This window comes from Gastrolobium bilobum, unplaced genomic scaffold (assembly GCF_033153095.1).
Source record: "Gastrolobium bilobum isolate Gb01-03AN ecotype WA unplaced genomic scaffold, APGP_CSIRO_Gbil_v1 utg34229, whole genome shotgun sequence".
NCBI classification, from domain to species: Eukaryota; Viridiplantae; Streptophyta; class Magnoliopsida; order Fabales; family Fabaceae; genus Gastrolobium; species Gastrolobium bilobum.
Window position 1 is genome coordinate 81,140 of NW_026897186.1, and position 13,075 is coordinate 94,214.

Genomic DNA, 13,075 nt, shown 5'->3' on the forward strand with positions numbered 1-13,075 from the left:
TGGACACCAGAATGGCTGGGGAAAAGAGGTTGCTTCAATTGGTTAAATTGGAAGAATTCCGAAGCGAGGCATATGAAAACGCCAACCTCTACAAGGAGCAGATGAAAAGGTGGCACGATAAAAAGCTGATCAAGAAGGAACTAGGAGTTGGGGACAAGGTGCTGTTATATCGATCCAGATTGAAATTGTTTCCTGGAAAGTTGAAATCAAGATGGGAAGGTCCTTATGAGATCACTGAAGCACTCCCAATGGAGCATTTACCATTGCTCATGAGACATCTGGAGCAACGTACAGAGTAAATGGACACAGACTAAAAAAATACAACAGGGGGACCAATGAGCATGAGGAGCTGACTTCTCATCTCACTGACCCAGTTGAAGTTTGAACAAGGGGGAAACAAGTCGAGCTAGGACTATAAACGAAGCGCTACTGGGAGACAACCCAGATTTATTTTTATGTTTATGTTATTCATGTTTAAGAAAAAAAAGTTTTATTGTGCTAACCATGGTAGGAAGCTAGTTTTGGGGTTGCTCTTGAGCAACCTGATCCCAAAGATAGAAGACAGGGAGCAACCATTACTTAGAATTTGATTCCTCTATTTGAGCCCAAATTCTAGTTGGGCTGCTCCTACTGGCCCCTTTGATCCAAGGGTCTGCAATGGGCTACACATAAAAAAAAGGTCAGCTCATTTGTTCCCAAATTTCGCCCAAAGGGCCCAAGTCATCAAAAGTTAGGAGCAAGAGCCGCTCAAAGAGCACACTGTTGAAGGTCAGCCCTATGCAAAGACAAGGGTAGTTGACTTCCAGCCAAAAGACCTGAGAAAAAAGGGGGGAGCTAAGAAGCAAGAGAAGAAATTAAGCAAAGAGCTCATTCCTGAAGCAACTCGGTGAGAAACTGACTGAAAGAGTGAAAGAGGACACACACACTGAATAAAGCTGGTGAACCTTACAAGTCAGATGGGTGCTCCAATGAAGCAATGGAAGAAGTCATGTCTAACTTTTCATCAGTAGTCTCGAGGAGCATTAACCTAACACAAGAAGGTTGTAAGTAGTGCGGGATTACTCGGGACGAGTAATGTTTAGTTTTGGGGTATTGATGGTACTCAAAAGTTGAGGTCCATTAAGTATATATCACTTCACAAAACCCCTGTTTTGGTCACAAATCACTCTCTTTAACCTTCTTTTTCCATGAAGAGCAATTGTCTTGAAAAGTGGACCAGAGCAATACTTGAAATGGGAATTAGAGTAGGCCTGGAGCAAATTGACATTATCTTTTTCACATATGATTATTAGGTTGATTTGTTTTGATCAGGAAACCTGAGACCTAACAGAAGGGCCCACACATTAAGGAAAAGAAGGAAGAATGCTGCGCAGGAGGGGGCATAAAAGCCTGCTACAGTACAAAAGCAGTAAAAGGCAGCAATCAGAAGCCTCAACGTCAGCCACAGCAGAGAAGGTGGAGGTGTCTCCCTGATTCCGAAATTCTCACCCGAGAAAAAGCACCAAAAGCAAGGGGGACCACTGCCATGCAGAGCTGAGCTGGCAGAAAGCAGACCGGCTATTGGAGAGGATTTGAAGAAGGCACAGCCCTTGATGAAAGGGACGATGAGGATCTGACAGAAGAACTTTATAAAAGGAAGAATCAACCTTCATGAGAAGGGATCGGGACACCATTCGAGGGCTTTCCATTTATTTATCCTGATATTTTTCTTTTGTAATGCTCGCTAGGAGCTAACTTCCTCTAAGTAGGTGAGGGTTCCATAGAAGTAATCCCTTTTGTCTTAGGATAACTTTGTAAGGAACACATATTTTATGAATGAATTTTGAGCTGTTCTTTGGTTTAATATTTTGATTCTGTGAAACCCTTTGGGCTGGCAACCTCATCCCGGGACCACTTGGTCGATGAAACACTGACAAGGGCGTGCAGAGTAGTCTTAAGATCTTGGGGTAGTTCAGCCTGAAGAAAGGAGGGAGGAACACCTGGAATGGAGAGCACTGCCATGTGAATCCAGGCTCTTTTGAGAAGGCAGCATGGTTTCCTTGCATTTAACCCTAAGTTCTACGGAGTAATGTGGAGAGTAAGGCCTTGCTCTTTTACTTACTTGTGGCAAAACGACGAAAGGAGCAGAATCCATTTTTAAAATATGCTACCAAGCAGGGTTAACCAAAGGGATGAAAATATGGAATCCGAAACACCTACTTAACTCTTTCTAAACTCAATCTCACATCAAACTTTTGTTATAACTTTCTTCACGACAACCAAATTGTGCTTATCTATTGCTGCTTTTATAATCACTTCACTAATTTCTTTTGAGTTACTTCAATTTGATGCCTTGATATTCGATGACTATGCTAAGTTATTCACTGCTCTCATCTAGTTCAGAATGGTTAACACTGTTTATCTAGCTGGCTAGAGATTGCTCCTTGTGAAGCTTGGTTGAGAATAACTACTTTCCTTTCATTTCTCTAAGAATTAAGTTTCCCTGAACGATTCCTTCTTCACAACTGCTCCCTGAGGACGATAAATCTGGGGCTAACAACACCCTGTATTGCTTGACACGTACGCTTGCGTATAGTTGAAGAGGGTTGCTCTCCGTCAGAGTAGATTGCTCCTGTTTGCAATCTCGATTATCACTCTGTATTATTGCTCCTTAAAAATATCCCTGAGCAGCTCTCGGTTCGAACAAGCAGATATGAGAGACTAACTTTCATGCGTAAAGATTGAATGAATATACAGTCTTTTAAAACTTTTTTGATATATTTTTCCATATTATTTAAGAGATAATTGCTTCATTCATCATCCTACTATTCTTACACACTCTTCTTGATGGATATGAGAGACTAACTTTCATGTGTAAAGATTGAATGAATATACAATCTTTTAAAACTTTTATGATATATTTTTCCATATTATTTATGAGATAATTACTCCATTCATCATCCTATAAGGCTATAACTTCTCCCATCAAGCAATTACATAACTTCACAACTTCTCATACCTTGGGGCATTGTGCTGCCTCCACAAAGTAAGATCTCCCATGAGGTTTAAATGTCACGAAAGGCGGCCCATTGGTTACTGGTGATTGAATATCGGAAAACTTGATAGTGTTTAAAATGGGGAGCCAGGACGTCCTCTCCACCTTAAAGCTCTTCGAACCCGGCTGCCACTTGAGGTTTTGAACGTAATAAAACAGTAGAAAAAGCAAAAAATAATATCGTGATGCCAGTGCACAGCCCACGATGATATCCATATCATAGGATCTCAGGATATGACCTACTGAGATTAAGAAAGTCGAGTGAAGCAAAAGTTTTCCGTTCCGATTAAATTGTGAGTATGGACCTTGATAAATCAGGACAGTTTCCTCGTCACCTTCGGATTCTCCTGCACTGCGAGGCCCATTAATAATCTTTTTATCTACCTCCATAGTTGGGCCTTCAGACACCCATCTTTTTCCAGGAAGATCACGTTTGGAGGAGGATGCAGCGTTAGCTTGCCGCCAACGAGTCAATGACGTAAAACAATGATAAGCTAAAGCATAGAAAAGAAGGTATACATTTAGAAAAAGAATGGTGAAGCATAGAAAAGAAGATATACATTCAGAAAAAAGAATGGAAGTGATCCTTCAAAGTTTAAAACTTTTTTGGGTAAAAAATCACACACAAAAAAGAGATGAGAAACCTGAGCTCTGTGATGGCCAACGAGTCAACGAAGAAGGTATACATTCAGAAAAAGAATGGAAGTGATCCTTCAAAGTTTAAAACTTTTTTCGGTAAAAATAAATAAAAGAGAGAGAGATGAAAAGTCTGAGCTCTGTGACGGCCAATAAGAAGTAAAACAATTATACGCTAAAGCATAGAAAAGAATGTATACATTCAAAAAATGAATGGAAGTGATCCTTCAAAGTTTAAAACTTTTTTGGGTAAAAACACACAGGAAAAAGAGAAATAATAGAATTAGTGAGAAACCGGATCTTTGTGACAACCAACGAGTCAAGGAGTTGGCAGCATGTTGAGAGGATGTAGCCCAACAATGATATGCTTAAGCATGGAAATGAAGATATATATTCAGAAAAAGAATCAAAGTTTGAAACTTTTTGGGTAAAAACCCACAAGAAAAAGAGAAAGAATAGAATGAGTGACAAACCCGAGTTAGTTAAATGATTTCTCTGTGACCGCAACAACTGGAGGAATGTCATTGCTATGGGTTAGAGGAAGCTACACCGAGAGAGTCAAAGAAACTAGAGAGAGCATAAGGGTGTTAGAAGACTCTAACTATTACAGAGAAAAAAGAAACAGAATTCGTTTTATGTCATACGTGAACAGTGTTGTAATCTTTTCTTTATTATATACAAAAGATCTCAGTATTAGTAATTATTTTCCTAATAAAACAAAAGGCCACTATGTTCTCAAATTTGGCGAATATGTTGCCATTTTTTACCATTTAAAACATCGTAAAATGAGTTTAAACATTTCCATATTTTCTAATTTATTAATAGATATATTGCTAATGTTAACATAAGTTGAGTCACCTTCCTTAGGGTTCATCATAAAAGAACACAAAGGATCTTGAGAATTCATATTCTTAAAAAATTAAATGATATATTTTTGATTAAGAAAAATGTTTCTTTGTCTTCTCCCTAGTGTTCTTTCACATTCTTCTTGATGGATATGAGAGACTAAGTTTCATGGGTAAAGATTGAATGAATATGCTGTCTTTTAAAACTTTTATGATATATTTTTTCATATTATTTAAGAGATAATTGCTCCATTTATCATCCCATAAGGCTATAACTTCTCCCATCAAGCAATTACATAACTTCACAACTTCCTATACCTTTAGCCAAATTACCTTCATGCCTTCTACTTATTACATCAAAATTAACATTAACGTTATACATGAGACACATGTAGGTCTTACATTCTCCCACTTGGCTTATGTCGTAAAGTGTCACTTCACAATTTGATAGAAATCAATATTAATGTGCATTCATAAGGCAGAAAGGTCTCGTACTTGACTTCATCATAAATCATGATTAGAAATAAAACCAATAAGAGTCATGAAGGTTCTATGCTATCAAGTTGGCATAGTTCCTTCTATGTACAATTATATTAGCTCTTCTTTCTATCATGGTACTTTCATGGAAGTATACATTATGTCCCAAAATAATACAATAATGTCTTCATTAAGAACAATCTTGTATTTCAATATAACTGTTCATACATGCATGTATACATAAATTTAAAAACATGATAATTTTAAAAAAAAACTTATACATTTATTGAATTCAAAGTGCCAATAGTCAATAATTACAACAATGATCAACATTCCTTAGTTGACATAATGCTTATACTATATAAATGACCAATAAACGTCTTGGGTGACAATCTCTTCGTCAAGAAATCAAGTAATATAGGATCCGATGCTAACATGCTCTATAAACACTATGTTTCTGAACCTCTTCTTTAACAACAAAGTATTTCAATACTATATGCTTAGCACCTTTTGAATAGTAACTGTTTTTAGAAAAGAAGATTGCAGCAGAATTATCATAATAAATTTCCAATAGCTTATCAATATTGTCGACCAATCTAAGTCCCAAAATAAAATTTTATGGCCATTTATCCTGAACCATGGCATCAAAGCATGCCACAAATTTTGGTTTCATAATGGATGCAACAATTACAGACTGCTTCAGACTTTTCCAAGATATAGCTCCTCCAGCTAAAAGATATAAGAAGTCAAAAGTGGTTTTTCTTGTATCCATACATCCGACAAAGTCAGAGTCTGTGTACCCAATCACTTCAAGGTTGTTAGACCTCCAATAAGTAAGCATGCGATCTTTAGTGCCTTACAATTATCTAGGAACTTTCTTTGTATCTTTTCAATGATTGATTCCACAATCATTCTAGTATCTCCCTAACATTCCAACTACAAAGTTTATATCTGAGCCTATACAAGTCTTAGCATACATTAAGCTCCAAACAAGTGATGCATATGGAATTTCTTTCCATTCCAATACATTCTTATGATATTGTATGAGACTAAATTTGTTTCCTTTCTGAATTAGAATTGAAGATTATGAGCAATTTTTCATTTTGAATCTCTCTAAAACTTTATCAATATATGCGTTCTAAGACAAACCCAACAATCCTTGTAATCTATCATGAAATATTTCTATCTCAATCATATAGGTTGTCTCACCTAGAGGTGGCAATTCGGGTCGACATGATCTGACATGATTTCGACACAAATATTACACTCAACACAAACACGATACAAATTTGAAATCGGGTTAAAACCTTTGACACAAACATGACTCACTTATTTTGCGGGTTGACACGACATAACATGACATGAATAACCTGTCAATCATAAATTATGTTAATCATTATGTAGGTTGACACTAGGAGTGTTCGCGGACTGAATAGGATCGGATTTGAAGCAAATATTATCTGATCAAATCCTTCGGTTTGATCATTTAATCGTCTATTCGGTTTATTTTTTTCAAATTTGATCCAATCCAATCAAATTTTATTCGGTTTGATTGGATCGGTTTTTAATTTTTCAAAAAGTCTAAAATTTTAGCCATACAAATCACTATCTATATCAAAATAAAAGTCATACAAAGTTATAAACCACTGAAAAATTCAAGTATTAAAATTCATGAAAAGTTAAAATAGAGTAATAGATAATAAAAAACTAAAACAAGGTAGTTTGCTATCAATAACAACCAAGATTCTAAGTCTGCAAAATAGCAAGATTTCAGGCATTCATTGGATCGGTTTGGATCGATTTTCACTAACCAAACCAAAAACCGATCCAATCCAATTAAAATATGCGTTTCAGTTTTCAGTTTTTTGATTTTTGATTAATTTGGTTATCGATTTTTCAGTTCGATTATCGCGGTTTGAATCGGTTTGGATCGAAAGATGAACACCCCTAGTTGACACAACATAATAAGACACAAATAAGCTGTTTAGGACACGTCACGAATAACCTGTAAGAAAATTAATACGGGTCAATTGGGTTTGCGGATCAACACATGACACAACACGAATATTTTCAGGTCAATTTTTGCCAACTCGAACATGAATTTTCATGTCGTGTTTGTGGGCCGTGTTAAAAATTGCCACCCCTAGCCTCACCCAAATCTTTCACTTCAAAGTTACTAGAGAGAAACTTCTTAGTCTAATTTAAAAGACCAAAATTATTTTTTGCAAGCAAGAAATCATCAACATATAAATAATATAAACTTGCTCCCACTAACCTTTAGATATATACATCGATCAATTGTGTTTTCTTTAAATACAAAGAAAACAATGGTATAATTTAACTTAAGGTACTATTGTCTTGAAACTTGTTTAAGTCCGTATATTGATTTCTTAAGTTTGCACACGTTGTGCTCTTTTCCCATGGTTGTGCCGAGATCTGCTCGAGGTTAAGTGAGAGAAAATATGAGGAGAAAGTTTTATGTATGAGGAGCAAGTGTATATCTAAAGAGAAAATCTACCTAAACTGTACAAGTGCATACATCAAGTAATACATGGATTTTATAAGCCCCAGATTATCGTCATCGGGGAAAAGTTGTAAAAGTTATGTTAAAAAGAAATATAGTCAAGAAAACAAGTTAGTTGAGAGCAAACAGAAAGTAAAGAACAATTTGCCTCAAGGAACCAATTTGTTCATAGCCTAAGGTTAGCTAATAAGTGCTTTCACCAACTCGATTGAACAAAGTCAACAATTCTGAAATGACTAAGAACTGGGTTTAACCCATAAACTTAGTTGAACTTTACCTTGGAAGAATTTGGAAAAACATTGGAGTCGAGAGTAAAGCAGAAAATAGAGAGAATAAAGTATGGGAAAAGATTGCAAGTTACGCATAGTAACAGAAAATAGAGAGCAAATAAAGAATAAATGCTTTTGGAAATTTTGATAATTGTCGAATAATAACAAGGAACAAATGAAAAATAAAAATAACTTTGACTCAAGATAAAAGACGTAGGCTCGGGTTGGTATTTTTGCCATCTTGGTCGTTTCTAAAACTCCATATACTCCCAAGAACGATATAAGCTCCTGGTACTCTTGATGGCCTTGGAGACTGATTCCTCCATCACCAAATTTTGCTGCCCAAAGTGGTCTATACAAAATGTTTTTGCTTCAAACTACATTAGGAGTTCTATTAAATTAAGACCCCGGGGAATTGTGCTACGTTCTTCTCCAAAGTTGGCTGAAGTGGCTGCTATTCAAAGCAATTTACACATAACAATGCTCCTTACTTTTAGATTTTTTTTCTCTGAAAGCGAATACCCTAAGATTTCCCTTGATTATACCATCACCAAGAACGTTAAAACAAGGAACAAGACAAATTCCATTAATAAGAATACATTTACATAATAAGTTCAACCTACGACTAAGAGAGATACTTCTACTTCCCATTTACCTACTAAACAGACTTAACTCATACTAAGGAGCATAATGAAAACCTATTTGCAAAAAGAAAATAAAAAACTTGAAAACAGAGGAGACACCAAGGAAGACTATGAGTCGTTTTCCAAAAGCTTCTAAAAGTAGTGTCTCATTCTATATTTATAGGTGATAAGTCCTCCTCAAACTAATCTTGGCCATTGATTGAATTCAATAGTCCAGATCATACTCAAAATAGAGGACGTGCTCCCTTCTTGCTCAACCCTACCTCGTCTGAGCTTCTTTTCCTCCTTCTTTTAGTGAAATTTGAGTATTTTTGTGCTGCAAAATGTGGTGCAATCTTCCTCTCTGCTTGTTATGTGCTTTTCCAGCTGTGATGTCACTTTTTCATACAAGGACAATGGTACAACAAACAATTTCTTCTCTCTCATGCTACTTTTTATGTAATTTTTCTTATTGTCTCCTTTTTATCTTTTCTTTCTTTTTTTTTCTTCCAAGTTTGCTTTATATCTGAATTGGGCTTCCTCAAATGGTCATTGGGCCCTTTGAAATGCAAAATAGTACATTAAGCCCGAAAGTAATTAAAATTATCCATTTTATAGCCAGTCAAGCCCTAGTTCTTAGAAATACAAATTGCTCCGGCGCAAATTACACTAAAGTGCTCCTGAAGGCAAACTTGGTTCTAAATGACAAAATAAACAACCAAAAGTGGGGAAATCAATAATAAAATACACAAGATAGCTCTCCAGTTTTGGGAGCTATAACCCATTTCTATGAACCCCATCAATTGATTCGTGTACACACCTTCTTATAAATTCTCATTTAGAAAGTAGTTTTCACATCCATTTAGTATAATTCTAAATTACAAGAGCCACCAATGCCACTATGATTCTTAGAGAGTTTTTCTTGGAAACTGGTGAGAATATTTCTTTATAATTAATGCCATATTTTTAAGTAAAACCCTTTGCAACTAACTTGGCTTTGTAGCGTTCTAAGTTACCATGAGAGTCATGTTTAGTCTTAAAAACTCACTTACAACCAACTTCTTATAGCCTTGTAGTAATTCATCAAGGTTTCAAATCTGATTTTGTTTCATAGATTTCAACTCATCTTTCATGACATCTAATCATTTGTCAACGTCATCACTATTCATGGCTTGTGAAAATGTAACCAGGTCATCTTGTATAGCCAACTCAGATTTAAACTGTTGTAGATATACCACATAATTAAAAATAACTCATCTCCTTTCTCTTTGAAATCTTCTTAATGCTATTTATTGTGATTTTTTTACTATGCGTTCATTCACAATAACTTCATACTCAATAGTGGGTTATTCATATGTTGTTTTTCATTATTGTTATTAACTGATTAACATTTCTCCTATAAATGGAGATAAAATTATCTCTTGTAACCCAAAAATGATATCATTTTGGGATTGAAAAAATGTTGCATATTTTAATAGAATTTATGAAATAAGGAAAAAAAAAATTAAATATCATGCATTTTTTTTTTCAAATCCCAAAATAACATGATTTTGAAGTTATAAGAAATAACTTAATTCATGTTACATAAAAATCATTCTTCCCTGACATCTTATATTGCTTTCCTCAATCTCTTTTGTTTTCATTAATTCAAAAATATAATATTAAAAAGTTATGCCCGTCATAGTATCCCAAAACCTGAACTTTGCATAGTTGATTCCACCTCTCTAATCTTAACCAGCTTAGTTGACTTACTATTTACCTATACATCACTGCTATGCCAATGCCAGTCAGCACACACCACACCACACCACTTCTTCACTCTCTAACCCAAAAAAGCCCAATTTTTACGCCCAAATGGTTCGGAGTTCGGACCCATAAAACACTTAAACCCAAGCCTCACCTGAACTCCGCCGCCGGCGTCGTATCACTGCCATGTTTTCCTCCACCACCACCACCCTCTTCCTCTTCCTATTGCTCCTCACCACCACCGTCGCCACCGCCACCCCAATCATAGGATTAGACTCATTCCTAACCCAGCAATCACGTTTAGACCCCATAGCTTCCAACGACTCCTTCCTCTCTCTCCCATCACCAATCAAGAAATCTCTCTCTCTTTCTCTCTCACTCTCTCTCTCTTCCCCAAACCCTCACCTCATTTCCTCCCTCACACTCCACCTCGTCGGCGACTTCCCACCTGACACCTCCACCCTCCTCTCCTCTTTCCTCTCCTCCGCCGCCGCCGCCGCCGCCGCCACCCACCACTTCCACGTCATCACACCCTTCGATTACCAATCCCACCAACTCTCAATCACACATAGCCTCCACCTTGACGTCACTCACAACCCTTCTTCTTCCTCACTCGCTACCACACTCTCACAAACCCTAAATTCCCAACTTCTCAACACACCTTCCTCTCTCCGATCCCCTCTTCTCTCAATTCCATTCTCCTCAATCGACCAAGTCATCCAAAACCACTTCGAAAAATCAAAACCCCTCCAAGGGGTTCATCTTTACCTCATCAATTTGCCTAATTCAAAATCCAATTCCAAACCCTATGCTTATTCATATGGCTCCGGCGACGACTCCGCCGGCTTCACCAAATGCTTGGGGACACTGTGGACGGCGAAAGAACGGTACTTTTGGATCGATTTGGGCGCCGGACCGGTGGATTACGGTCCGGCGATCTCCGGCGATGGCATGCTTCCCAGAGGGGAGTTTCACCCTCTGGCAGCACTCCATGGACGCCCCAAGTCACAGAAGGCTTTCGTTGCGGATTTGGCTTCCTTGGTTTGGAGTAGTTACCAGGTTTTTCTTGTGCCTTCTTTGAGAATTCCTGTGCCGTTTGAGAATTCTTTGGTTGTTCAGTTTATCCATGTGTATTCTGGTGAGAAGGGGAGTAAGGACACGAGTGGTTTGGATTGGGAGTTAATTGAGAAGAGTTTTAGGGATGAGAGTAATGGGGTGTTGTTGGGTGATCAGTCTTTGAGTTTTAAGGCTTATGAGATTAGTTATTCTGAATGCCCTGTGTGTTCTTTTGCGGTTTCGCGGTCGATTAATTCCTATACCTCGAGGTTTCTGTTTGATAACTATACTTTGATTGTGAGTGAGTATTTGGATTCGAAGAGGCTGCATCAGATATTGTCTGATTCGGCTGGCGAGTTGAGGAAAGTGGCTGGTGTGCCTGAGGAGGATTTTGGTAGGGTTGTTCCCGTGTATGTGTTTGACTTGGATTACAGCACGCTCCTGCAGCTGGATCGGTTTCATCAGTCTGTTGCTTTCAAGGATATGGTTATTGCGGTTAGGACTAAGAATACGCAGACTGTTAGTGATTATAGCTGCAACGGTCGGCATGTCTTCACGCACACGAGGGAACTTGTGCGGCCGCTTGTTGGATCAATTCTGCAGAGTATGTGGGGAGTGTCGCCCACCCATATGTCTTGGAGCCCCAGACACAATAGTACTTTGGTGGATTACACATGGAGTATAGGGCAGACTCCTTTCGGGCCTTTCTCAGAGATGTCAACTCTGTCTTTTGTGCAGAAAGATGCAGCAAGGAGAAATGTTCTGTTGACATCCTTGAATTACAGCATATCAAGTGCTATAGATGTTCTTCAGTCCATAGAAAGTCACGGTGGAGACAGAAATCTGCTCAAGCAAAAGCAGCATGTGGAGTTTGTCCAGAGATGGAACCTTTTCAAGTACAAGCTGAACAAAGCGGTGTCTGCTTTGTCACATCTGGATTTTGAGATGGCTTTGTTTTACTTGAGGTCTTCTGATCATGATCTGTATGCCATCCACTCCATTGTGTACCATGCCTCTCAAGAAATAGAGGCATCCCTTGTGTGCTTTAGGGACCCTTCCTTTCCTTGGGTTTCAGTCTCAATTTCTGCTGCAGCTTTCCTTGCTCTCTCTTATGTTTATGCAAAACGGGATAAACTTTTCAGAAACAAAAGGAAGCAATTTTGATGCTCTTACAGGAGGACAGAATTTTGTATGATTTTAAGAAAACACAAAACATGTATTATTGTACAAGAGGTATGCTGATGAGCTTGGTATTTAGATTGCTTGAGTTATTAACTCCAGTTCAACCTGCCATTTTCCTACTTTGTTCATACTCCGTTATCAGTTTGTTTTCTTGGGTTTATCTTACCTTTTCAGTATTATGACATGAGTTGATCATTAGTATGTGGCATATCAGTATTAGCAGAACACAAGCAGGGTAGAAATTCTAGAATTAAATCTGTTGTACTTTAGAGTAATAGGAGAGAAAAGGATAGACAAGGAGATCTAAAGCACAGCCAAAGAGGGCTGGCTTTCTGGTTAGCAACACGGTACAAAGGAGAAAAGCTTCTGTTATTAAGTAAATCTGAGCTATCATCTGTAACAGCCACTAAAAGCCCTTTATTATGAATAGAACTCTAATTAAAAGCAAATCTTTCCTGTGCATCCTCTGCCTAGGTTGTCCAACTACCTATTTGATATATCTATTCTAATCATAGTTGTCTAAAGTAATTTGAATAAAACGCAACTAACAGACATAATAGGACAATTGACAAATACAAAGAAAGTATTAGTCAACACTGCCACATTACTTGAGCGACATTAGATGGACGCTATTTGTGCTACAGTAGCACAACAGTACAGGCATTCCACTAGTGTGACTAAAA

At 37.5% G+C, this 13,075-nt stretch overlaps 1 protein-coding gene across 1 annotated transcript; it reads left to right on the forward strand.

Annotated features, from left to right (window-relative positions):
• Positions 1-10,222: 10,222 nt before the first annotated feature.
• Positions 10,223-12,496, forward strand: LOC133304786 (uncharacterized). Its single transcript, XM_061504848.1, has one exon. The coding sequence runs from the start codon at positions 10,341-10,343 to the stop codon at positions 12,372-12,374; it is 2,034 nt and encodes a 677-aa protein (XP_061360832.1). The 5' UTR covers positions 10,223-10,340; the 3' UTR covers positions 12,375-12,496.
• Positions 12,497-13,075: the final 579 nt, after the last annotated feature.

Coding starts and splice junctions, on each gene's coding strand:
- LOC133304786 (XM_061504848.1), top strand. CDS start 10,341: ATGTTTTCCTCCACCACCACCACCCTCTTCCTCTTCCTATTGCTCCTC.